The 26,767-nt window shown below is 44.3% G+C and overlaps 7 protein-coding genes across 7 annotated transcripts; 4 read left to right on the top strand and 3 right to left on the bottom strand.

The window, feature by feature from the left end:
• The first annotated feature begins 123 nt into the window (after window positions 1-123).
• PVX_114640 (hypothetical protein, conserved) lies at window positions 124-3,413 on the top strand. Its single transcript, XM_001616266.1, has 11 exons — window positions 124-432; window positions 540-599; window positions 754-825; window positions 1,006-1,091; window positions 1,271-1,433; window positions 1,580-1,745; window positions 1,973-2,015; window positions 2,177-2,338; window positions 2,449-2,554; window positions 2,774-2,857; window positions 2,972-3,413. The coding sequence occupies exons 1-11, from the start codon at window positions 334-336 to the stop codon at window positions 3,092-3,094; spliced, it is 1,164 nt and encodes a 387-aa protein (XP_001616316.1). The 5' UTR covers window positions 124-333; the 3' UTR covers window positions 3,095-3,413.
• On the bottom strand, window positions 3,396-5,870 carry PVX_114645 (DEAD/DEAH box ATP-dependent RNA helicase, putative; the record flags this gene model as incomplete). Its single annotated transcript, XM_001616267.1, has 2 exons — window positions 3,891-5,870; window positions 3,396-3,539 (listed from the first exon to the last, which is right to left on the bottom strand). The coding sequence occupies exons 1-2, from the start codon at window positions 5,544-5,546 to the stop codon at window positions 3,396-3,398; spliced, it is 1,800 nt and encodes a 599-aa protein (XP_001616317.1). The 5' UTR covers window positions 5,547-5,870.
• A 2,156-nt stretch (window positions 5,871-8,026) lies between these two features.
• Window positions 8,027-9,820, top strand: PVX_114650 (hypothetical protein, conserved). Its single transcript, XM_001616268.1, has 2 exons — window positions 8,027-8,166; window positions 8,431-9,820. The coding sequence occupies exon 2, from the start codon at window positions 8,526-8,528 to the stop codon at window positions 9,393-9,395; it is 870 nt and encodes a 289-aa protein (XP_001616318.1). The 5' UTR covers window positions 8,027-8,166; window positions 8,431-8,525; the 3' UTR covers window positions 9,396-9,820.
• Window positions 9,821-10,283: 463 nt separating this feature from the next.
• On the bottom strand, window positions 10,284-16,691 carry PVX_114655 (hypothetical protein, conserved; the record flags this gene model as incomplete). The annotated part of the gene is made up of 2 exons (XM_001616269.1): window positions 15,980-16,691; window positions 10,284-15,666 (listed from the first exon to the last, which is right to left on the bottom strand). The coding sequence occupies exons 1-2, from the start codon at window positions 16,096-16,098 to the stop codon at window positions 10,284-10,286; spliced, it is 5,502 nt and encodes a 1,833-aa protein (XP_001616319.1). The 5' UTR covers window positions 16,099-16,691.
• Window positions 16,692-17,182: 491 nt separating this feature from the next.
• On the top strand, window positions 17,183-20,713 carry PVX_114660 (hypothetical protein, conserved; the record flags this gene model as incomplete). The annotated part of the gene is made up of 1 exon (XM_001616270.1): window positions 17,183-20,713. The coding sequence occupies one exon, from the start codon at window positions 17,183-17,185 to the stop codon at window positions 20,711-20,713; it is 3,531 nt and encodes a 1,176-aa protein (XP_001616320.1).
• Window positions 20,714-22,012: 1,299 nt separating this feature from the next.
• On the top strand, window positions 22,013-23,569 carry PVX_114665 (hypothetical protein, conserved; the record flags this gene model as incomplete). The annotated part of the gene is made up of 2 exons (XM_001616271.1): window positions 22,013-23,017; window positions 23,136-23,569. One exon carries the CDS (start codon window positions 22,013-22,015, stop codon window positions 22,982-22,984), a length of 972 nt encoding a protein of 323 aa, XP_001616321.1. The 3' UTR covers window positions 22,985-23,017; window positions 23,136-23,569.
• Window positions 23,570-23,872: 303 nt separating this feature from the next.
• On the bottom strand, window positions 23,873-25,570 carry PVX_114670 (ER lumen protein retaining receptor, putative; the record flags this gene model as incomplete). Its single annotated transcript, XM_001616272.1, has 3 exons — window positions 23,873-24,707; window positions 24,872-25,050; window positions 25,431-25,570. The coding sequence occupies 3 exons, from the start codon at window positions 25,568-25,570 to the stop codon at window positions 24,361-24,363; spliced, it is 666 nt and encodes a 221-aa protein (XP_001616322.1). The 3' UTR covers window positions 23,873-24,360.
• Between the last annotated feature and the right edge of the window lie 1,197 nt (window positions 25,571-26,767).

Here is a 26,767-nt window from a genome sequence, read left to right as displayed (position 1 = left end):
CTGTCTTTGAGGATGTCCCCATTTTTTTTTTTTTTTTTTTTTGTGCATTTATGATTCTCCAAGTGTGTTTTTTTTTTTTTTCCCATCCTTAAAATTTCACATAATTTCGCTTTTTTTTTTTTTCCCCACATGGAGGAATATGGCTATCGCTGCACGAAACGTAGCGCGGCTCTTTACCGCTTTTACTGGCGCGTCTGGCGAATGCATTGTTCTCACGCATGAGGGTGTACATAAATTTATATACATGTATATATGCCGCCTCTACAATGTACACACGTCTGTTGTCTGCAAGCGCGCTGACACATTTGTAAAAAAAAAAAAAAAGGAAACGAAATGAACCTCAGTCGAAACATTTTGTCTAAATTAAAAAAAAAGAAAAAGAAAAAAAAGGACAATGCGTTGCTAAATGAAGAACTGAATAACATTGAGGAGGTACCTCCCCGTTTCGTGGGTTCCTTAGGTGGCAACCATCGCCGCATTTTCTTTCGCCTCATCGGGGGGTCCACTGCCCCACTTTGTACTTCCCCTTCCAAACGCAGAAATGGATCAGAGCGGATAACGAAGTAACGGAAGAAACGGCGACGTCGGCCAAAAGAGAAGTAAAAAAAAAAAAATAAAATAAAAAATACATATATGTATGTATATGTATATGTTTCATTTTTTGGCATCCTCCACAAAGTATGGAAGAAGTGCGTACGCTTAAATAGTTGTCTCCATCCCGTGTGCATCTTTTTTCGCCCCTTTTTTGGAAAGGAACTTTTAGAATTTATTCAAAATCAGGATGAATTTAAAAACATAAAGAAGTTGTCTTCTGACGAAAGTGAAGTAAATGCGCCAAAGGGAGTTTAGAAAAAAAAAAAAAAAAGTCGCCAAAAAATGGAGTCTTCAAGGAAGCGATGTAGTTATGCCACCCGCCCTCAAAAAGGAGCTAGCGAAGAAGGGAGACCCAAAACCAAACGCGCTTTATTTATTTTATTTTTTTTTTTTTCTCATTTTTCATCACAGAAATGTGAAAAGAAGAAAAAAACGAGAATTATAAAAAACGATAAAGACCTGCTAAAAGAGTTGCAAAAACAGATTGACGAGAAAAAGTTAGAGGGAAAAAAAACATCGCCAAATGGTTGCCAACCAGCGTCGTATCAGTTTGCCTTCCTAACGTCGCTCGTCTGTGTTGTGCATAGCCCGGTGTGCATTTTTCAAAGAAAGGGTCTCCTTTTTTTTTTGTGACATTCTCCCCGGTTGCACACCTCCTCCATGCCTGTATTTTCAGACTGCAAAAAGAGAAGCTGAACAAGGATAACATGAAGAGGGAAGAAATTGAAACTTTGTACTTGACAGAAATTGAAAAAAAGCAAAAGGAGGAAGAAAGAAATATCATTTTGAAGAACAAGGAAAGCGCACTGATAATAAAAAATCAAATTCAGGAAAATTTCGTACGCAAAAAAAAAAAGGGGAATACAGCGTGGGGTGTAAATTGGTCTGCACGTAACACCGTGCGTGGGTATGTATAGCCCCCTCTTCTGTCATAAAATATATTTTTCCTTTTTTCCCCTTTTTTTTCCCTTTTTTGCCGGAACAGCTGAGGAAGCAGGAGGAAGAGCGAATGAAAATAATCGAGGGGAAACTCATGCAAAAGCAGTTTGAAAAAAACAAAGTCGAAGAACTGGAGAAGAAAAAAGAAAAAGTGGAAGAGCAACGCGTCCTCTACAGTTACATCCTTGAGAGCAACAAAAAGCACATTGAAGGTAACGGGAAAAAAGGCCCACAATATATGGGCACATTTGGATAAGACAGTGCACGCATTAAGTGCAGTTGGCAGATGGGTGCCTATCGCAATTGAAGGTCGCCCTCGCGAAAGGGGTGACACGCACCAAATGGGGAGGCACAATTTTGTGGCACAAATCGCGTAAGCTTTACGCGCGCACATACCTACACTCACGCTTATGCGTACGATTTTTGCCCATTTGCGCAGCCCTGAGCGAGCAGAAGAAGGAGGAGGAGAGGAAAGATGCCGAGTAAAAAAAAGAGGACCATTCGATGAAGCGTTCGAAAAGGCGCTCGAAAATCGTTCGAGAAACGTTCGAGAAACGTTCGAGAAACGCTCGAAAAAACTTCTTCACTTTAACGAGCGCAAAATCGACATGCCCGGATTCGTCTTATTCCCCCCTTGTCGCAGATACGTCAAGTACCAGGAGGAAAAGGCAACGCGAGAAAAGGAATACGAAGACAAAGTCAAGCGAGAAAAAGAAGAAAAAGAAAAAGAAATCCACGAAATACGAATGAAGCAGAAAAAAAATGTCGAACTACAAGCGCACTTTGACGAAACACAAGCCTTGAAGTACGGATAGGCATTTCCCCATGAAGAGACACACGAAAATGGAGAACATGTCTCTTCTACCTACAGTTACACAAATGGTTGGTATCTTTTTTAAAAATTTCCCTTTGAAGGTGGCAAAAGGAAGCCAAACGGAAGGAGGAGCAAAAAAGACTTTTGGAGGAAGAGAAAAAGAAAAAAAAAATAGAGGAATTAAAAAGCGCCAGATTGGTTGCAATGGTTAGAACGTACTTCTGTTGGAAGGATGATACGTGGGGGGAAAGCTCACAACTTGGTCGAGGGTTACGACGTGATATACTTTGGCTGCAATGCTTTGCTGCTCTTTCTTCCTCCCCGATCCCCTACGCGTCCTTTCACCTTTTTTTTTTTACACACGAACAAATTCCATTTTGAAACAAAAAAAAAAAAAATATATAAATAAAAAAATAACCTTTGCAGGAGCTGAAGAAGAAGAAAAAGCAGGAGCTAATAGAGGAAGGCCAAGTGGAGGCCGAAAATTCCAAAAAAATATTCCAACTCCATGTACTAATTTTTTAAAAAAAAAATTGAGTCATGTGGATGTACTTGTACATATGCACACCATCTTTCACTCCGCGATGGAGACACATGTGTCGTTACGCCACACACTTGGTACAGGAAAAGGAAAAATTGCAGAACGCAGAAAGGGAGAAATTGAAGAAAAAAAATTATTATGAGAGTTTAACCAAGCTGGTTAATTTAAAAAAAAAACAAACAAACAATAAAACGGGTAAAAAGTAGTGGACGCCATCCAAATGGTCGCATAAAAACGGGGGTTCCCCAGGGGGGGCCAAGGAGCCACTGGTATGTAACACCACAGCAGTATGAAGAAAAAAAATATGACGCTGTAAAAAAAAAGCACAAATTAAGCAATGTACCAAATGTACAAACTAAGCGAGTGTACCAAATATACAACCTGCGCGAATGGCGACGATAAAAACGGCATGTTACCTGCACAATCATACGTCACAGTAGAAAACTCCCAGGTGTGCACACGCATACGTAAATGCATATATGTGCCTGTGCGCCCCCTTTTTTTTTCCTACTTAAACTTCCTCTTTTTAACATTCAGTTTTAAATTTAAATCAACTTTTGGTGGGGCCTCCAGCCCGAAGTTCTTCGAAGTCAGCAGCAAATTCAGGTTGTTCACGTCAAAGACGTCCTTCAGCGCGTAGGTGATGTACCCCTAAGGAGGAGAAGGGTGGAGAAGAAGGAATGGGTGCACGGTCAGCGTGGGTGCGTGGGTGTGTGATGTGTTAATGGGCTGATGGGCTAATGAGCTAATGGGCATATATGCTTGCGTGCATGAAGGGGAGAATAAACCCCCCGAACCCTCAAAACAAAACTGACAAATGTAGACGCCCGGACGTCCCACATACAACAAACAGTGTGAAACAGAAACAATTTTTAAAAGCAACTGTGCCAAAAAAAAAAAAAAAAAATTCTGTACAGTCAGGTGAAATGAAAACGACATTTGCACACACGTGGATTTTTTTTTTTTTTTTTTTTTTTTTTTTGCGACGTTCGCTCAGCTTACATTCAAATACGACTTGAAGGCCTCCCGAGCCATCTTGTGCAAGTGGAAGTTTTTAGTGACGATGGACTCTATGTGTGACTGGACGTTTATTAATTTACTTGGGTCATAGGCAAACTGATTAATTGGGATGTTATAAAACTTTAAATAGTTTAAAAATTTTAATTCGTGCTTCATCAGAAATATGATAGCTGATCCACTTGAATCTTTCCCTCTGCACGTTCTCCCTACTCGATGGATATATTCCTTGGAGTCATCTGGGGGGTCATACTGAATAATGTAATTAACATTCGGGATGTCCAGCCCTCTGGCTGCCACATTTGTGCAAAGCAGAATAGCACTTTGGGCAGCGGAAAACTCGCTGAAACTTTTAAGTCGTTTGTTCTGTTTCTTCTTCCCATGAATACAAAAGGTGGGAATGTCAATATAATTTAACAAATCGTTGTAAAACTGAACGGACATGCAATTGTTAAAGAAAACCATAATTTTTTTTGAAATATTTCTTTTTAAAAATGTAAATAGAAGGAGAAATCTTTTATCTTCATCAACTAAGGCATATCCCTGTTGCAGCCTTTCCACTGTGGCAATCTTCGTCGTTACTTCTATAAATATAGGCTTCTGCAGAGAAAGCCTTATCAGATTTTCAACTTTGGTTGTCTGTGTAGCTGAAAATAGGGCCGTTTGTCTTTTCTTGGGTAACCTTTTCACAATTAAATTAATTTCCTCCTCAAAACCAATTTGAAGCAACCTGTCGGCTTCGTCTATAATGAGCGAGATCAAATTTTTGTAAATAAATTCTTTCGTGTTCTGCATATGGTCGAGCAGTCTGCCCGGGGTTGCAATTAGTATGTTTATGCCATGAATAAATTTTTTTTTTTCTTCATTTCGACTCATCCCACCAATGATTATTCCATTCGTCTGGGGGATATATTTACACAGATCTTTACATACTTGATAAATTTGAAGGCACAATTCTCTGGTGGGCGATATTATTAAAACTCCTGTGCCATTTTTCGGTAAAAATTTTATATTATATAAAATATTTATGGAGGGCACTAGAAATGCTAGCGTTTTGCCTGACCCTGTTTTGGCTGCTCCAAGAATATCTTTTCCGTTTAAAAAATGCGGAATGCATTTGGCTTGAATTTCTGTGAGCGTTACAAAATTCAGCTCCTTCAATCCCTTTTTTAGCGCCTCGCATATGTCTAAGTCTTCGAACTTGGTTTGGCTGTAGAACGTTTCTTTCGTTTCGACCTTGGAGGGGGGGTTCCCCTCAACGTTGTGGTTGGCACCTGAGGCGGCATCTGCGTCTGAACCTCCGTCAGCACCTTCCTGCTCATCACACCCATTAGAGCTCGCTTCCGCGCCATCCGACGCAGATTCTCCCGAACCGTCTTTGTGCTCCTTGGACCCCCCGTCGACACTATCGCCATGCTCCAACTCGTCCGTGGAAATGAGATGATCCTCTGCACCATTGTGACTTCCATTTTGACGCTCGCTTGAGTTCAATTTTCTTTTCTCTCCCCTTTTCTTCACTTTTTCATTTTGCTTTACCACATTTTCGTGTTCGTCCTTCTTCCCGTTGTCGTTACTGGTAATTACTGCATCATCATTATTAGTAGGGTCACTCGGTTCTGTTTTGGTTTTTTCCTCCTCCATCAGTTCGTTACTTTTTAGCGGCTTATATGGTGGGGGTCTACGCGAAGCCCCGCAAAGGGAGTTCCCCTTGGCGCTATTTCGCGTGTTGTACGTGAGGAAGCGGCCCTGCGTAGGGATTCCTATTTGCGTATATGTACCATAGGCAGAAGTATATATGATATATGCGTAAAGAACGTACCAAGGAGGGCACAAATTTGGCAAAAAAAAAGAAAAACAGGTGACAATTTAATCCTACTCTTTGGAGAACTTTTTCCCTTTACAGGGTTTTATTTTTTTTAAAAAATTGACTTAAGCGAATTTTATTTTTTCGAAAAGGGACCCGCGATTTTTAGTAAAATTTTACGACACTTGTTTCGCGCCATTCGATGCATGAACTGAACGGGTTTAAAAAAAAAGGGGAGAAAAAAACGGGAAAAATTGGCACGCAAAATGGGGGAGAAAAAAATTAGAACAGGAAAATCCGCGAAAGGATTGCTTAAAAGAATTGCAAATGTTTGACCCTAGCAGGTGGTAGCGTAGCCCTTTACATTTCTTTTTTCACAATTTAAAAAATAAAAATTTCAACCCTACAGGAACGAACTGTGGAAAGGGCTGAACGGAGGAGGCGGCAAATTTTTTAAAAATTGGAAAACAATAACCCGTGTGGAAATGGGAAAAAAAAGGAACACCTTTTTTGTTTCCCTTCTGCAGATTGTGGCATACTCAAATGAATATCTTCTTCGTAATAAAACATCCGCGAGGATTGTCCCAATTTAGTGTCAACCATACCGCGTCATAATGGAAAAAAAAAAAAAAAAAAAAAAACCTTAACATTGTAGTGACATATTTTCGAATTAAACGGCATATATTTATTGGTCCATTTTCGAAAGAAATAAATTCAAAGCGGTTAAAAGGAAAAAAGCCACGCTGGGAAAAGACTTCAACATTAAGGGGTATTTTTATGAAGAGAATAATTTCCCTTTTCCTTTGGGCCATTTTTAAATTAGAAAAAAAAAATAACACACAAAAAGTGCCACTGTATGTATAACCATATGTTGCTTTTTTTTCTTTTTTTTTTCACCTTGTGAGGAAAAAATTGTGATTTATACGTAAAATGTAGAAGACGTAAAATTGTACCGTCTACCAGAGGGGCGATGGCAAAATGGTGAAAGGGGAGTAGCAGGAAATATATGCTGGAAGGAAATGTTCATGCGGGGAATACTCCTGCAGGTGTTCACTCCCCCTTTTTAAAGCCTCCCCTGGGGAAAACATCACATCGTATGTTTGCTTTTCGGTTAGGTTGAAATAAAGGTGGGATACAATTCGCTTTCGTCGTGGAAGTAATATATACGTACAGCTGTACTGCCATGCGGTGTGGCGCCATACACTTTCTCCCTCCGTGGAATGAACAAACAATATTTTTTTATTTCCAAATGGAATAAATCAGGGCGGATAGGCGGATATAAAATCACGCCATCCTATCAAAGGGGACACGCACATAACGGCTGCTAAAATTGACCACATATTGGGCATATATAAATGACGCAAAAAATTATCCCGTCCATGCTGCATCGTATGCCCCCAGCTTTCGCGAATATTCAACGAATTTGGAGTGGTATGCCAACCCAGTTGATACACGGGGGGCGCCATTTCTCGAAAGTGGACAGGGGGGACATCATTCTGCTTACTCGTTGCCATGCGTGCAAAGCGGATGGCGAAGCGCACACTCGGCGACGTTGTTACGGCGAAAATGAGGCAAAAAATGGGAAAAAAAAAAATATATATACATATATATAATATAATAAAATAAAGCAGCGTATGTCGTTTTTTCCGTTGGGCGAACTGCCAACTGGGCGCACACCACCCGTTGTGCGTATGTTCGCACGTTGCAATTCCCCCCCACTTGCATACATACGCGCTGTGCGCACCACCCTCGCTGTGCACTTCCCGCACGTTTGAAGAATCGTCTTTCCTTTAGGGGACAGTCATTTGTTCGCTTTCACCGCTGCGCAGTAACTTTTTTGCGTTCGGTTGTCTTATCTTTTCCGCTGCTCCTTTAAGCGTGGCGTGGGTCTCTTGCCTGACGTGTTCACCCCCTGCGCGTAAAATTGCGCCAGGATGCGCACAGCATTGCGAAGTATGCCGAAGCACGCAGAAAAATTGCCCGACAATGCGCAGCGTAACAGTTGCGCAAAAGTGCATAAATGGCGCATTTATGACTCGCGTGGGGGAATAACGCTTTTTTTTTCTTTTTTTTTTCGCATTTTTTGGCAAAACGCAGCAGCCATTTTTTCCCCCGCTCAGTATGCAAGTATGCACATGAACATACGCGGATAAACGCGCAAAACTGCAAACAGACAAAATTCCACAGATATTCCCCCACCCCACGCAACACTGCTTAAAATTATTTTCCAACTTGACCAATTATAAAAATAAGCGAAAGGTAAAAATATTCCTTCTGCTGCATAGGTGAGTGTTTTATTTTATTTTTTTTTTTTTCCGAAGTGAACGGGATAGAGGAACTGGAAAAATAAAACCGCAGAAGCGTTATTTTCTCCCCCGATTTATCGCTCGCTGATCTGGAAACAAAGGCCAAATTGGCAACACGTACGCATCGCTGTGTGAGAGACACTTAGTTGAGGTAACTTCCCCCGGTGGGAGAAAAAAAAAATCGCAGCAGGAGTGTATTGCATGTATGTATGTATCCCTACGCACGTGTGCATACTCATGCGCGATTTCTAAGCGAGGGGGCTACGCCTGCCATCCAGAGGGAGCTTACGAACAATTCGTGCGGAGCGAGCAAACGAGCGGGAAATAGCCGTATAACGGCGGTTAACACGGAGTAACGCCGCATAACAATAGTTAACACGGAGTAACTCCTCATAACGTCGCTTCTTTGTGGTAGGCCGCGAAGAAGACAACCCGCTGCATAGGGAGCACCGCGCGCACCGGATAAAGAGGCCCCCCAAAAAAACATCTTCCATAAAGGGCTAAAACACCATGGGAGGATTTGGAAGCAAAAATATGGAATATTACAACTACGCCAGTATGAAGCTTCTGGAAAGAGACAAATACACAAATGAAAAGGAAGAGGAAGAGGACGACCAATACTGCAAGGAAACTGACATCCGAGAAGCAGTCAAAAAAGCGAGAGAAATACGAAACTGTAACTACAAAGAGTCGATGGATTTATATATAAAAGCGTTGAAAATGCTAAAAAAGTTAAAAGAAAATAACTCCAGAATATATAGAAATGTCCTCGAATTTGAAATAAGGCCACAAGAAATAGCTAGCAGTGCGCCGTTAAACACTAGTTTGGAAAAAAATATCCACATGAAAAAAGAGGGCGAAACAAATTACACGTGTGCTCCACCGAATGATAATCAAGCCATCTCGCTAAATAATAAAATTGCATCGCTGTACAACGAAATTGCAGACCTTTGTTGCATTCACGATTTTATAGAAAAATCCCTCTTTTATTATGATAAGGCTTGTTCGTATAACCCTTCCAAAATCGATTACATATACAAGAAAGGGGTTTTATTTCAACAAATGAATGACACGGAGAGGGCCATTAACACCTTCAAAATTATTCTGTCTGCGGAGCCGAACCATATTCCGACGTTATTTTCGCTGGGTAATTTGTACAGATATATAGATAACCACATTGCCCTTTCCTACTTTGAGGCCATCCTGAAAATCGAGCCAAATAACACCGAAGTGTTATCCCTCATTGCGTCCTGCTATGATAACTTGGGGAAACTGAATGAGGCCATTTCGTATCAGAATAAGGCCGTCCAGATCGACCCCGACAATTTCAACCACAAGAAGTTTGCCCAGAGGCTCATCGAAATGAAGTCCCAGAATTGAGTTCGCCCCTGCGCTTAGCCGTTTTCCTAAGCGGCGTGTGTGGCAGTGTGAGTGGTGGCGTGAGTGGCGGCATGCGTGGCGGCCTCATTAGGCTGTTCCACTTGCGCGCTCCACTTGGGCTCTCCCTTTTTTTGTGATATGCCCCCGATCGAGGTTAATTTTGTCCCCCCGCGAAAACGTGTACGCGTGCCCCTACACCCTCGGTACATGCAATGCATGGCAGAGGTAGCCCCCGCGAGGTGCGCACCAGTGACCTTTCCTTGTGTGTACGCCGTTTTGTTCTTCCCCCATCGATAAATTGTTAAATCGGTTTACCGCGCGTGTGTGTACCCCCCCCTATGTGTGTGCTTTTCTTTTTCCTTCCGTCCTGCCAATTTTGCCCCAACTTTCAACCGAAGCGTACGTGCATACCTACGGATGCCCCGCAGCTGCGCCTGTTCGTCGGTACAATTTAAAATGAGAAGACACGCGCGCGCGTATTTAGTACATGCCGACGAGGTGGCTCGAATCGGCTTCGCGCCCCCCGGCTGAGGGGGCAGCAGGGTGATGTTTGCTGCGGTCTAGCAAAAGTACACAAATGGGCAAAGAAAAAAAGGGGAAAAAAGGAAAAAAAACACATCCGTTTGATTCACAAAATGGGAAAAAAAAACGTACCCTTTTTATCCTCACAAAATGACAAAAAAAATGATCACAGCATGGCGAACGGGGGTGGCGCTGGTCCCCCCATCGCGACAACAAAAAAAAAAAAAAAAAAAAAAAAAAGAAATACAAAGAAATACAAAGCACTGCGCGCAGGAAATCCAGATGGACAAACATACAAATGCGTACTCCACGATTTGATGGGAAACAAAGTGGCACAAAAATAAAATGGCCGCTTTTCCTCCCCCACTAATCGTCAAAAGTCGATAAGAAAAGGGACTCCACAAAATCGAACAGGACTTTGTGTATCCATACGTACGGCCTGAAGCCAGACAAAAACAACCCCTCATTGCCCCTCTTGTACAACAAATAAATGAGGTTATTATTTTTTGAAATTTTTATGATGTCAAAATGAGTGAAATGGAAATTTCTGGAGTCGGAGCAGAAAATGAAAACCAGGGGAAATTGGAAATGTTCAATATTTTTCGAAATAAATTGATTGGCTGAATCTTGTAGCATGTAAAAAAAAACCTTTAACAATTTGTAATCCTTTGGATAAAAAAAATGGGGAATTATGATGGACATGTCACTGGTAGAGACAAAACTGCTATTCCGCTTAAACTCTTTTTTTTCATTCAGGAAATTTATTTCTTTCGTGAATTGGTAAAATTTGTGGCTCCCGCAAAAGCTGAAATAGGCCTCTTCGTTAAAATACGTGCATATGTATATCCATACTAGGTAATTGTACACGTTATAAATGAAGGTGAGGTTAAACAAAAATTTTTCTTGCGCGTTTCCTTGGAAGTTGTTTTCTTCAAAATAGATTTTCCACTTGTCGTAGATAGCCTTGGCATTAAAATACGCTCTCATTGCGCTTTCGAACGATTCGTCACGTGGGGTACTTCCCCCGTATATTTTATTCACCTCTTTCTGTGCGCTGCAGCGTTGTTCTTTCGAGGGAGGCGCCCCGTTCGGGGAGTCCCCCTCGTTGGTTAGGCCCTCCAGGTGGGCGAAGCAGTCGTAATTGGGGAAGTCTCCACTTGGGAAGTCCCCACTTGGGGGGCCACAATTGGGGGACACCCCATTTGCAAAGTCACAATCGTTGGGGAATTTAGAGCCCCCCTCGCGCTCGCCACACAGCAACGATATGTCCGCTTCGAAGAAGTTCCCCTGGAAGCAGCACTCACGCTGCTTGGAAGAGCGTGCCACCTCGCCGTTGCCACTCAAAATGGGCACATGCGCGTTGCCGGACTGATCTCCCAAATGGCTACCATCGTGATGATTCTGCCAGACGAGAGGGCTCCCTCTGAAGAAGCTCTGATTCGTTGCGCTTTCTCTACTCTTGTTGGTGGTGCTAAACAGATGACTGTCTTCGTCATTCGTCAAGTGGGTATGATAAATGTCGAGGTGTCCATCGTTCATGTCGTTCGGAATGGGTTCATGGCCGCTGCTACGCCTGACGTTGTGAAGACCCTCACCGTTGCGACAATCACTGTTACGACCTTCACTGCTTTGTGTGGGTTTTCCTATGCTGAGGAAACTTCCCTTCTTACCGCTGACACTGCACCGACTTCCGTTTTGGTAATTATCATTGGGATCAATTTTAACAAAGCTGGGGGAGGAGCGGTTATCGTCGCCATTAGTTGGTTTACTGGGGTAATTCGGGAAATCCCCACCGCTTGGATTTCCATCGAAAGGAATTTCTCCACTGTTAGGCGGTAGGTCAGAAACGGGGTGTGCACTTAACGCAGCTCGGCCATCTTCCCCATTATTAACACCTTTCACGCGCTTTTCTGCCCCCTCCCTACTGGTGGGCAATCCAAAGAGCAAGGTGCCCCCCAAGCTACTCCCACCCCCTTGGGAACCTCGCCTATTTGGTGCCTCAAAACTGACACGGTGAAATAAAGACGCCTTGAAAAACTTCGTCAACTCACTTGTGCAGGAGAAGAAGTACCTCTGCTTAATGAGGGTCGAAAAGGATTTCAAAAAAATATGCACAGAATAAAAAAGCGTATGTATAAGGGAAAATTTTTTTTTTTGCGTCTCGTGAAAATCATCTGGATAATTAAATATGTCAAACATATTATTGTAGGAAAAATTTATTAAAAGGCAAATTTCTTTTGTGTGTTTTTTTCCATATTCATCACATGTGGAGGTATCCGAATAATCACTTTCTTCTTCCGGAAGTAGTGCATTTTTATTTTTAATAAATGAGTTGATTATCATTTGATCTCTGTCCATGACATTTTTTTCTTGCTGTGTTTTTTTACATTCGACGTTTTTGAAATTACTTGTGATTTTATTTTTTATTCGGAAAAAGCTGTACCTAAATTTTTGCGAAATTCCTGACGCGTCCTCCACCTGTCGCCCCTCCTTCATCATCTTCGCTTCTTTATTTCGGAATTTGTCAAGTACGTTTATTTTTATCATTTTTTTTTTTTTCTTCATCGAACTTGTGTCAAAGTCGGGGGGGGGGCCTTCGATCGGCTTGGGTTCCTCTCCGTCGTTGGGGGGGTGGACACGATCTTCGTCCTGGTCATCATTGCGGTTATCACTACGGTCACCATTGCGGTCATCATTATGCTTTCCCTTGTCTTCCCCTCCACTTTCATCACATTGTCCGCCTCCACTATCCGCCGCTTCTTTACGGAGTTTCTTCTCACCACGCGCTGTGCCGAGGGAGATGGTCGGCCCATCGCCATCCAGGTCTTCCCCCTCACCCGCCGCAAAATGGGCCAAACGGGGGTTCCCCCGTTGGTCGCTGTCCTCATTGTTGCAATGGGGATTGCCCTCCTTATCGCTGTGTTCGTCGCTTCTGTTCCTGTCGCTTTTAAAGTTATATTTAAACATGTCAGCATACAAATTGTTGTCCTCTTCCATCGCAGTAACTGCGTTAAATTCGCTCTCCTTCACGAAGTTGTTTTTTCCCCAAATGTCTTTACCTTTGTTAAAAAAATTTAATTTGGATATATTCATAAATGACTCTATTTTTTTCTTTTTCCATTTTTCTTTCATATTTTTTATTTTTTCCATATGTTTTTTTTTTTTTTTTTTTTCAAAAATGGCTGAGTCATTAATGTCACCCTTCCCCTCATGTGTGTGTCTATCATCGGATTCTTCGTCTCCCCCTTCGTGATGGCCATCCGCATAATCCGAGTAGTCCTGCTCAGCTTCGTATTGTTCTTCTGCTTTGCCTTCTGTGCTGTGCCCTACCATGGGCCGCTTATTCGCCACTTCATCAGGGCTACCTCTCACGGGGTGATTATCCATCTGGTCATCCACCCCGTGTATGCGTATCACAGGCAGGTTAGCCGCTCCGTAAGAGACTCCATGTGACTCATTCGAGTTTTCCTCCAAAATATGTTGGCTACTGGCAGGAGGCTGTCCCCCCGGGTGGTCCTTCACATGGTCATGTTGCAAAATGGAATTTTCATCCTTTCGCAGTTTCACGTCAGATATCAAATTTTCAATGTGCCATTTTTTGATCTCTTTAAAGGCGTTTTTCCCATTTGTCTGTTCACTTTCGACTTTTTTTTTTTCTTTAAAAAAAATGTTCATAATATTATTTTTATAACTCTGCTGATTTGTCATTTCGCCTTCTTCTTCGCTTTTGTTTGCCTGCCCAATTTTCGAATTGTTTTTTTTTTTTTCTTTACTCTGATTGTTTAGTGGGTCCACTTTCTGGTCGGCGTTCCCCTTCGCTTTGTAATTTAATAGGGGGTATTTGTACGGACTGGCGTTGTGCAAATTAAAATGGGGAGTTTTGCTACTATCACCTGCTGTTTTGTTTTTTTTTTTTTTGTAAATTTTTTCCAAAAAGTAATTTAGCAGAATATTTGTTCCATCATTGAAGCCGAGGAAAACGAAATTGTGATTTTTAAAAATTGATTTAAAATGTGCCATGGCGATATTCAAGTCGTTGTAGTTGTCGCTGTAAAAGGAGAATGGGCACGAGAAAAGCGGCGCGTTGAAATGGGCGTTTGTTCCTCCCCCAGCATGTACCTCTCCATCCTCCCCCGTTTTTACATTTGCACACGTTTTTAACGTCGCCTCTACAGTGGGATCGTCACATGCAGTTCTGGTTCTATCACTGTTGATCTTTTCGGCGACTCGATTAGCATCCTTGTCTTCCTCGCGACCGCGCTTCTTCTCATCATGGAGGAGATTTTCACTCAAGGGGGGGTCCTCCTGACCTTTCTTGTAAGATGAAACAACCTGTTGCGGTTGCATTGCACTGTTTCCATGCGCACTCCCATGGAGGTACTGCTGGTCTACATTTCCGTTTGGCGTTCCCCCTATAGCGGCACCATTTCTACCTTCCACATTGGCCATATTGAGTATGTTGGCATTTTTGTTGCTAAAAATGAACGGAATGGACAAGCCAAAATTGATGTTAATATGAACATGCACACAGATATATCCCAGCAATTTGGCGATAACGGTGAAGGAGTCTATTTTGACATCTTTCGCAAGCACGTAATATAGAGGGACTCCGTTCTTTACTTCTTCTATGTTAACATAATTGTAAAATATTTCTGGCACGATTACGATTATGCCTTTCACATTTTTGTACTTCCACTTATTCATGTGGGTCCTTATTTTATCCTCCACAGCGTTTTCGCTGCTGCCGTTCCTGTGTAGCTTGTTCTTCTGTTCTGGTTGGCACTTTTGCGAATCTGCCTTCAGTCCATTCTGCTTCCTGCCTGTGCGTCCTTCTGCCGGTTCTTCTACAGTGGATGACTTCCCCGAGAGGGAGCTCTGATGTCCACTTCGTTCGTCGCATGTGTCGAATTGTTCCCCCCGCAGGTGGTCTCCCCTCACTGTGGTTTCTTCCTCCATTATGGCTTCTTCCCTCACTATGGCTTCTCCCCCCTGTGTGGCACACCTCTCATTGTCCCCATTTGCCACGTTCTGCCCAAGGTGACCCTTCGCTGCCCCCCCCTCGGGTGGGTCCCTCCCATCCACATGGGGCTCACTAGACTTCTTTAAGAATTCCTCCTTAAATATGCAGGCAAACTGGAAATACTGAATGAGGACCGTATCTTGCAGGTAGAGAAACTGCACATGGGCATCCTGCGTGGGTCCAATATTCAGCGCGGCTTTCCATTTCTGGTCAATTAAAATGAGTTTTATTTTTTTCTCCTGTTTTATATTTACCAAATCGTACAAGTCAATTTCGTAGTTATCCTTTTTCAAACTTTCGCAATTTTTTTTTTTTTTCTTAACGGTACAATTGGGCAGGTAGTAGTCCACAATTACAACGCCAAAATTGTTGTTATTAAGAACTTCCCTCGTGTTGATTTTTGACTTGAGGCAGATATTTTCGTACACTCGGGTATATTCAATTATGAGGAAGAAAAATTGCCACAATTTATTTCGCACCCATTTTATTATTTGGCCAACAGTTATTCCTATGGAGTGCCATAAGTTTAGTGCTCCTTTCCATTCTGTCTTACCCGGGTTGCTCTTGTTTGGCTTCTTTTTTTTTTCTTTCGTTTTTTTCCATATGAGGTGATTTACGTATGTCTTCTTTTTTTCCAAGTAAACGTAGAAGATGTGTACAAACAGCTGTTGCAGCACTGGGTGCATCAGGTAAAGCGGGCTCCGGTAGACTCGCTCCAGGCTGCTGCATCTGGTGGGGGGGGAACAGAGTTACATGGTGTGTGATGAAACAGAGTTGCATGGTGAGTAATGAAGCAGAGCTGCATGGTGAGTAATGAAGCAGAGCTGCATGGTGGGTAATGAAACAGAGCTGCATGGTGGGTAATGAAATTGCGTCTCAGTTGATTCACTTCGTTTTGCAGATCAGACATAGAAAGACACGATGGGGAACATTTCATGTTGCGCCTTCTCCCTCGATGGGCAGCCTTTTTGGCACGTTTCACTGGTTGGCTAGCACACCAAAAATGGGGGACAACCGCGGGGCGACCTCCTCCTTTTCTTACCCCTTAAGAATCCGCAGAGATTTGTTTCCAATCGAAAAGACCAACCCCTTTGCGCAAAAATTATAATCGAATATAAAAAATAAAATTAACAAAACAAAGAGGATGGTAAATAAATCCATTATTGTCACTCTTTAGGGAATCTCGTGGGCGGGTCGGCGTGCTTGGCCTTTCCCTCGGCAGGAGGCATTTTCGCGCTCGCAGGGGGGGTTCGTACATGCGTCAATGTGTATATGGGCCAATAGGTACCTGCGCCAATAGGTATATGCGCCAATAGGTATATGCGTCAATATGTACCTGCGCCAATGCGTATATGCGCCAATATGTACCTACGCCAATACGTACATATGCCAATTCATACACCCCTGAACCGCACGGGCTTGTACGCCCAGGTCACCAAAGTCGCTTCCGCTCGATGGGCAACCGAACGGGAGCAAACTCCTCTGCGCGCCGGTCGCGGAGTTCATTCTGCATCCCCCCTCCTATTTTCCCAAGCGCCATGACATGATGGCGGGGGATGATAGGCGTACGCGCAACACGTCAGCGCGGCGTTTACAAGCAGAAGTTCGCATGCCCCCACGGTGGACCTTCGTGCAAACGAGCGGCTAAAAGGTTCCCATCAACAGGTTAGGAAAAATAGCTACAAAAAAAAATGACATATTTATTTCCTGTTTAGTGGATTCCCTCAGTGGAGTTTTTCTTTTTTTTTTTTTTTTTTTTTTTTCCTTTTCCTTACCGCGTAAATTGCGTTCACCCCTGCGTGGCTGCCAAAACGTCGGGCACTTCCTTTTACTGAAAAAATTAATCACGGATCCGGAAGTTTCGATTTGTGGATGTGCCAGTGGGCGGAGCGCGGACAGTGCCCCTATTTTAGCGGCATATAAAAAAGGGGAACAAACAAAGGTGGCGTACCGCAAAAAATGCTGCTTCCTGTTTGATTTTTTTTTCCCGCAAGGCTAATCAGGCGAATGCGCGACGACGCGTGATGATACGCCCACCCGTAGGCGCAAGCGCGAAGCGAATTTGACATTAAACGAAGAGGTAAAGCGGTAACGCGGTATCGCGGCAAAGGGGTAACGCGGTAACGTGGCAACACGGCAACACCGCAACACAGACGGAGGGCGCGCCAACCCACCATCCCACTTCAGCGAGGAGAATAAACCGTGCGGGGTGAACCCCTCCACCGAATATCCCCGCAGAGAAAAAATGGCGTCGAAGAATAGAACCTACCGAGAGGACCATGCGGATGAATACTACCACGGGGGCGAGAAGGCCAAAGGGAAGTTTTACACCCGAGGAGGTGGAGGTGGAAGCAGCGGATGGGATGGGCACGACAAGGAAAGGGACGAAGCGTGGGAGTATCACGACAGGAGCAGAAATGCCCACCAGGATAATTTCGCCGCAAGGGAGTACGACGGCAGGTATAGGGAGAGGGGCTACGGTGAGAGGCACGAGTCGAGGCATGGCGATAGGGGGGACAGAACGGATCGACCGTACGACAAATACGATGAAGACCGGCAGGAGTACGACCCCAAGAGGGGGAAGAGGAAGTACGAAGAGAGGAGGAACGGCCGAGTGAGCCCAGAAAGGGGATATGGGGGGAGAGGCGACTCGGAGCATTATGAGAAGTACGGCAGTAACAGAGCTGCGGGGGGAGCGGATGACGGGGAGAGGGAAAACAGGAAGGGCTGGGCTAGCCATCACGGTTACGGTAAAGAGGGGTACAGAGGTGGCTACAGAGATAGCTACCGAGATGGCTACCGAGATGGCTACCGAGATGACCACAGAGATGACCACAGAGACAGCTACAGGGATAGCTACCGAGATGGCCACCGGAGAAACGAGCACAAGTCATTTTCCAGATACAGGGAGAGCGAAAGGAGGGGGTCGTACAATAACAGCAGCGTGGAGGATAGCCAGAGTGAGTATGCGTCCGGGTCGGATGACGGGAACGATAAATACTGTCCGTACGGCCAGAAGAAATACAAAGTGGGGGAAAACTCAGATGAGCAAGGGGAGTTCACAAGGGGGAGTTACTCCCGCGGGGGGTACCCCTATGGAAGTCACACACACAGTGGATACACCCGTGAGGGATTCACAACGAGAAAAATAAACAACGTAAATGATGTGCTGGAAATGAAGAGCAACATAGAATTGTCCAGATTTATTTTTATTTACAAATTGGGAGAAAACATAACAGAAGAAGAAATTGATGAAATGATGAGGAACACAGCCATCAGTAATGCATTCTCTCTACCAGTCAACATATATATAAATAGGCTGTCTTTCTTTTCTGTGAAGGATGAACTGTTCGTAAGGGAGGGTCTCGAATTTATAAAAAATAATTCCTATTTTAATAATATCCAGTTGAGCATATTAAACACACAAATGAATAATCAGATTAACGACGACCGATGCTGCATCGTTGAGTTCCCATCCAATGAGGCATCCGCAAAGTTGTTTTCCTTATATGAGAAGAATAAGTGCTGTATCGAAATGGGTAAGAACACCTCGTATATATTTCCCCTATTCAAGCTGAAGAAAAAAGTGAATAAAATTGTGGAAGATAAACAGGCGCAAAAGAAATTCTATGATTGGTACTGCTCCTATTGTAACTTTCTCAACTTCTCTCGTAGAACTGCTTGTTTTTTTTGCAAAGAAACGAAAAGTAGCGATGCGAAAATGGTGGAGAGCGAGACGAAGATTCCTCCTAACGTGTTTATGAAGAATGGCGCCGTGATGGGCACCGCTGCTGTTGCTGTTGCTCCCCAGGAGGGGGGACTCTACGGGGCGAAGGGTGTATTTAGCGGCATGCCCAACGTGGAGCAAGCGGCGTTTGTCCTCCCCGGCAGCAGCGCCTTCCTTGGGGCGAACGGCTTGCCGAATTCGGAGGCCGACCTGAGTCAGCAGGAAGTCAACCCCGCAGTTGCAGCGGTAGCGGCAGTCGCAGGGGGGGCAGCAGTGGCAGGATTGGCAGCAACCGCCGCTACCTCTGCAACCGCCGTCGGGGGAGCGTACCCGGTGAACGTGCCACCCCTGCTGCGAGGGGAAGAAAACGCGACGGACAATTTCGAAACGTCCATCAAGGAAATCCTAGAGGATGTCGAAAAAACCAACATGCTGATACTGAAAGATATAGATGGGAGCATCCCAAACAAAGACCTTTTAAAGTTCCTAAACGAAGTGTTCGAAAATAGACACGTGAATTATCTCTACCTGTTTAATGATGTAAGGAGCTCAAATAAAAGGAAGGGCTTCTGCTTCGTGGAATTTGAGATGCCCAGTTACGCAGAGCAAATGATGAGCGAGTTGGAAGGAAATTTCTACATCAATTATAAAAATGATTTTTTCAAATTAGATTATGTGTACGAAAAGGGAAAGGAATATTTTTTCCATTCCATCAACTTGGCAAAACTGAATATAAATAAATCAGCTGCAACTGTGCTTATGAAAAATTATATTCCTCATTTTAACTTCTTCGTTAGCTACATGGAGACCGTAGTAAATATGATGAGCATAAAGAACTACACGTTCTTCCTCCTTTGGTCTTCCCAAGTGATTATACTTAAGAAGGAGAAACCCGCACTGAGTGAATTTTTTTTTGATTACAACACCCATTATTATTACCACCCGGTTTTTCAGATTTATTTTGACAATAATACGAATTTTTATATGTCCCTTTCTAAGGGGTACTACATTTGGAATGACAAAATTAAGTGCCTCGTGAGGATGTACATGGGGAATGAGCAGCAGGTAGGCGCCGACCAGGGCGCGGGTGATGAGAAGGCACTGGGGATCAACACATCCGCCACGTTGGGCACTTCAGACCAGGAGGAGCAGCATCGGGAGGGAAGCAAGGAGGACACTCCCAGGGGACATCCCCTCCAGGCAGTGGATAGCGGCGAGCTGACCGCGCAGGAGAATGATCCCACCGCTGGGGCAGGCGGCTTGGCAAGTAGGATGGGTAGTGGCGTGCCTAATAGCGCGGCCGACAATCGCGGTGGTAACGAACCCATGGGCACTGCAAACCCCACCACCACCGCTTACCCCAGCGGTGGGGGGAAGGTGGCCGATCCAAATTTGCCCCCTAATGAAGAGACCCCCAAAAATACAGCCCTAGACAAAATATCCAGCCTAGTGGAAAGAGCCAAGATGATAGCCCTGGCCTCCAAAAAGAACATCGAGCAAATGAACATGAACGAAGCGAGCTCAACCAATGTAGAAAAAAAAAGCAAAGAAATAATTAAGAAGCATTTCGCTACCGACTCGGCTGATGAGGATAACGACGACCTTTCGGACAAGGAAGAGTTGCAAAAAAAAGGACACCACAGCAGCAATGCGTATAGCAAGGGTAGCCAACTGAATAAGGGGCCCAGTAGAATCACCAGCACAGCGATGGAAGGAAGCGGTAGTTACCATAAAGGTTCATACAAGACGAAGAACTCCCTAATTGAGAGCCTCGCCAAAGTACAGAATAGGGGGCAGTGGGCTGGCGCCACGAAGGAGCACAATAACAATGCGAGCAGTTTGAGTGAACCCAATAGAGTACCCAATTTGGAGGCAGTCAAAGGAGAAGGGACAAACGAGCACTCCTCCAACAGTGGCAACGATTTGAACATCTGTTTTATTTGCCTGCGGAAGTTTGCAAATGCACATCTTTTGCAGAAGCATGTCGATATGTCCTCCCTGCATAAGAGGAACTTCCAGCTGGCGATGGACGTTGTGAGTGCTGGTTAGTCCGACCGATGGGTGGAGATGTTTAATAGGGGGAGCGTGGAGGACATGTCGAGCGGTGTACAGCGGGGAAAGTGGCCCCTTTTTTGGAAGTCCCCTCATGCTCACGTCCGCATTTGTGTGCAAATTGGTTGCTTAATTTGTTACCCCTTTGAAGTGATTTTTTTTAAAAAAACGGAAAATTTCACGTTTTGCAGAGCACGTGTGTACGTGTATACGCAAGTGGGTAGTTTCTTCTCCCCACTACAGCGTCATTTTTTTTTTGCCCCACCTCTGCACTCGCAAAAGGGCATTCCCAGCGAAGGGTATTCCCAGCAAAGGGGATTCGCAGCAAAGGTCCTTCTCAACGAAGGGCATTTTCAACATTTCCCCCATCACGACAAGCGCATGCAGCATGTTCACATGTACCATGTGGCTCACCAACTTTTGTTCACCCGTCCGTTTTATATTTTTTTTTTATTATGCTGTTGGGTCCGTTTGGGCGTACCTATTTTGGTGCCTCACAAAAAGGGGGCAAAAGAGGAGGGCATATTAAATAAAAGGAGAAGTAGCCAATATGGGACTGCTTCCCCACTTCCAACAAATCAACATCGAGAGTAAAACTTTCACAGGGATGATGGTGTTTACCGAACGTTTGTGAATGGATACTGCTCCCCCCTTTTTCGGGGCTTCAAATTTGCACCTGCGTGCGTTGACCTTTAGAAATGCAGTGGCGATTCAGTGAATGACACTGTCAGGTAACATTTCTGTATTTTTTTTTTTTTTTTTTTCCATTGCGCTCACAGGCGGTGATGAGAAATTCGCCCCCCTCGTTGGCTAGCGAAAGAGGGCCACTCCATCTCTCCGCGTTGTTCCACTGTGAGTACATCGGTACACGCCGAATGGTGATACGTAAGTTTCATTCCTCTCCAATGTGGGTTCCGGTATGCATGCGCGGCTGCGTGACTCATTTTGAGGCATTTTAAACGGCATGGAAATTTTGTGGGAAAGCTTTTCTCTTCGCCGATTTTCCCGTTTTGCGCAGGGCGTGCCATTTTGATGCCCAATTTGTTGGCTCGCTCGGAAAGGCTGCTCAGTTGCAAGGCCCCCGTTTGGTATCACCCGGACGGGGGATGCCCTCAATTGGTGAGTCCAGTTGTGTGGCCTGCGAAGAAACGCACACCTCAGCGGTTTCGCAGATGAGCAGCTTCACAGAGAAACAGCTTCGCATCTTCTCACCTTCGCATCTTCACAGCTTCGCACCTTCGCATCTTCACACCTTCTCACGTTCCCACCTCCGCACATCGCAGCTGCCCCGCGAGCATGCACAAGCATGAAGACATCGGGGGGAAGGGCCCCCCGGCGAGCGAGGAGCGTCTGGCGAGGAACCACCTGATCCTGGTGGTGGACGTAAACTTCATGATCTGGTGCGAAGGACTGAAAATTAAATTCGACAAGAACAACGTAAAAACGTTGAGGCTGCCGGAGTTCCTAAAGTCTACATTTCATTTCGTACGTTTCTACTGCCTAATGAGCAACGCAGAGAGAATATGCATCATAGCAACATCGTTACGGAGCTGTAAAATTCTGTATGAAAACTACGTGTCGTATGCAAAGAACAATTTGACCGAAAGGGACTACTGTGAGGAGGCATACAACAAGCTAATCGAATTTTTAAGTGAAAATAAAACAGAAAAAATGATGGAGAGTAGCCTATCATCAGCACTGGCAGTGGCCCTATGCTACAATCACAGAATTGTTAATATGTATGAGAATATGAAAGGCAGGATCTTCTTGCTGGACATTTCAAATGAGACCTATGTATACACCAATCAGTATACACAATTAATGAACATAGCATATAATGCCAAAAGGAATAACATCATAATTGATGTTTTTTCGCTTAACTGTAAAATACAGCTGTTGGAACAAATTTGCAACATTACGAATGGCCTCTACATTGATAGCAGCATTTTTTTTAATGTAAATTGTACAGATAATATTGAGGATGTGCTCACGCAGACGATGATTTTTTGGTTCCTTCCTTCTAACAATACTAGGAAATATTTTTCCAATACGTATCTAAATGATGATACCAACATTGCTGTCTGCTCTTGCCATAACAAGCAGGTGGACATTGCCTACATCTGCTCCTGCTGTTTGGCCATTTACTGTTCTGAGAAGGATGAGAAAACGAATAAGGAAAGAACTTCTTGCTTCGTTTGCAAGACGCGCTTTACGAAGGCGCTCCTGCGCAACAAAGTGGTCTCCGACTTGGACTTCTCCTCCATTTGAGGTGCGCAGTGGTCGTAACATGTCTACGCTGTGGTGAGTGTACGTCTTTACCCCCCTGCGTGCCCCCATTTGGGTTGCTCGATTGCTCAATTGATCGATCGCTTCCCTTCCACTTTTTTTTGCCTCCTTTTTTGTACCACTGCCCCCGCAGCACCGCCGACAACTTTCGCAAAAAAAAACTTCCACACCCGTGCAGTGCGCACCTTCGTGTAACACATAATAGCTATTTTTCTAATTATCTTAAAAAAAAGGAGTAAAAAAAAAAAATGAAATAAATATATTATTAAGTTAAGTTGTAAAAAGGGGAGGAAAAAAAAAAAAAAAAAATTCGCTGTATACGCACACGTATACGTATGCACGTTTACAAAAGGGCATATATACACATAGACATATACAGGCATGAATTTAAATTAGAAGGCAAAGGGAAGGGGAGCTAAGGATGCGTAACAGAGGAACACGTATGAACAACACATGTTTTGCCTGCTTGTAGACATGGACGTATACATTAAACTAAAAAAAGCTATCACAAGAGGAGAGAGAGTTGGCATAAAAATGAGAAATGATTAAGGTATGAGAGAAAACGTGGGTGCGTAAAATCATTAAAAAAAAAAAAAAGGGGGGGGAGGGGGACATGCACGTGGGAGAGGGGTGCGGGCGTACCTCCATAAATATATATAACAACGCATGTACGCTGGTGCGAATGGGCCAAGTTGCAATGGCTGGCGAATGCGGGCAAATCTGCGCGAATATATGCAGCTACACATTTGTGCATATGTACAGATGTATATGCCGACACATGCGAATACGCCCGCCCCGCGCAGAGCTCTTCCATATACACGAAAAAGAGCGAGACAAATTAATTTCTTTTTTTTTTTTTTTTTTCCTTCACTTCATATGTGTCAAATTTTTTATATGAATTTTTTACACGCACAAGGTAATAGGTGGAGAGGGGGCATACATATATGGCTCTCACTTCGCTATATTTCTTCGGTATGAGCGTGTGGGGAGAAAACCCTCCGGCTGCAAAGAATGAGCGAAATGGGCATAATCACCAAAAGTACTATATATACGCGCGCTACTGGCCCTGCTAGCTGTGCATGAAGGTACACGCTGAAGGTGTGCTCCCTCTCTGGGCAGACTTAAATTTGAATTCATTGAAAATGTTTACACGCGGTGGGAAAAGCGGTCCTCCCCCAGATTCATCCACCCTGCACCGTGGGCCATAATACACCCCATGGGCTATAAACCCAAACTGTTAAACCGCCCAGTTGATTCACTTATCCGTTCTACTGCTCTACGGGACTCATGCAGCGGGCCCCAATATGAGGGTCCGCCAAAAAGGCAGTCCTCCCCAATGTTCCGATCGCACGTCCAAGTTAAACTTCCCCATTGAAGGGCAGCACCAGCTTCTTCCCATACCATTTGGCCATCGCAAAGTAGTAGAAAAAGTCAATGTATAGAAGAGTCTGGATAAGCCCCCCTAACCAGCCAACGACGTTAACGTATGGTTTCTCATCAAAGAAATATCTATAGATCCAATTGAGTATGTAAAAGGCTCTGTACATCCCCATGGTGATAACATAATGGGAGGTGATGTTTTCCACTTCTCTCTGCTTCTCTAGCAGCACTAGTTGGGGGAGAATTGCCACACTTTCAAGCCATATGGAAAAGGACCACAGGATGTTGTACAGGTTGTACGTCTTGCACGTTAGGAGACTTAGCACTGCACGGGTGGGGGGGGGGGGGGGGAAAATGAAGAATCACACGTGGGGGGATAGCAAAGCAGGAACGTTTGCGAGACATAACCGCAAATTGCAATAACGCTGAGTGATTCCACAATTATGGCGCATCTGCTTTGCCTCCAGTAGGACAACGCGCCCTCCATACCTAAACAGGGGGGGATCAAATACTTCTCGCTCTTAAAATTGTCCACTTTCCTGTTGTACGTTTGCGAGATGGGCAGCTTGAATCTGATTAGATATATCGTGTACGCTATGGTCAGTATGAAGGTTATTTTCATCACAGTGTTGTAGAAGCTGACGAACACGAAGAAGAGGTCGATGTATCTGTAGGGGGGAAAGGGGGCACGGGTGATATGTCACATGGGTGGTATCACATGGGTGGTATCACATAGGTGGTATCACATGGGTGGTGTCACATGGGTGATGCCACATGGGTGGTGTCACATGGGTGGTGTCACATGGGTGGTGTCACATGGGTGGTGTCACATGGGTGGTGTCACATGGGTGGTGTCACATGGGTGATGCCACATGGGTGGTGTCACATGGGTGGTGTCACATGGGTGGTGTCACATGGGTGGTGTCACATGGGTGGTGTCACATGGGTGGTGTCACATGGGTGATGCCACTTAGGTGCAGGGGCTCCATATCGCTTCTACAAATGCACACAGCAGGGGCAACCGCTCCGAGCGCTCCTCCCCCCTCACCTGCACAAGAAAACTATCAAATACAACTCCTGCATGCGGCATGATATCCCAATACAATTTTTGGACTTCTTCAATTTCATAATGAGTATATACATACTCACGAGGTGTAAGATGTCTCCTATCAGTCTGAATATATTCATTTTGTCATTAACTGGTTTTCTTAAAAAATGGGTTAGGGTTGGTTCACTCTTTATGGAGGCAAGTTTGTTAACGTAGCTGTGCTCTGTCTTGGCTGTTTTGCACAATTTTCGCGATGCTTCATTCAGAAGGATGCGGGGTGCCTAAAGGGGAGCGTCACATAATTTGGCAGGCGTGTGCGTATCTGTATGTGTCACGGGTGGGGATAATCATACAAGCAAATGGGCAAATGGGCAACGGGAGAGGGATATCCCCCGGACAGAACAGAACCCGTGTGCGCTCTGCGTCGCCACCCGTTCTGTGCCCCCATAAAAGTGGACTTGAACATACTTACGTTTGTGCTCAGTGAATGTGCACTGGCCGCGGGGTAAAATGGCCGATAATTGCTCAATTGGCGAGATTTATTTCGTATTTATAGGGGCAAAAAAAAAGGGGGAACAAGAAAATCGGCGTTTGTTCATATGTGCAAATACATACACATGTGCACTCCTCGGGGATGCTAAAACTGGTATGAATACAGCCTCTTCGCCTGCACAAGCATGTTCACACGAGTTCGTTTCTTCCTCAAGCGTGCCTTTTCATATTCACCACAGGGCGCAGGTGGATGCAATTTATTACAGTTGAAAGTATGGAAGCCGCTATATAAGAACAGGTTGTATACAGGGGATGCGGTAACATGACAAAGTGTTTTATACGTCATTCACGTATACATAAATTAAATCATTCTTTTGGTCCACGCGTAAAGGGAAAAAGGTTGCTACTTATATATGTGGTTGGGGGGGAGTCGCACAGGCAAATGTGGCAAGCGACGCGTACACTTAACGTATACATATATATATATATATGTACATGTACACGTACGTATGTACCCCCGTATGGTTATCTTTTTTTTTTCATAAGTCCGTCATGCATACAGCACACGTTTGGCAATTTCGTTCGATGGCTGGCGCAAGCGCGGCTAAGAAAGCGTGAATGATATGGTAAAATGAAACGTAACTTTACGCGAAAGGATCACGCCAGGGGTACCCGCGCAAAAGGTATATAAGAAAATTGTGAACGAAAGGTACGTACGAAGGGTATGCACGAAAGGTATCACGAGAGTTTCACGGAGGATATCCGAAAATTGTCACGAAAGCTATCACGAAAGTTATATACGCAAATTACAAACGCAACAGAAAGGAGCCTTGTACAAACGTAAA

This window comes from Plasmodium vivax, chromosome 11 (assembly GCF_000002415.2).
Source record: "Plasmodium vivax chromosome 11, whole genome shotgun sequence".
Lineage (NCBI taxonomy): Eukaryota > Apicomplexa > Aconoidasida > Haemosporida > Plasmodiidae > Plasmodium > Plasmodium vivax.
Note: the sequence above shows the minus strand (reverse complement) of the source record. Positions and strands in the feature narration are given on the sequence as shown.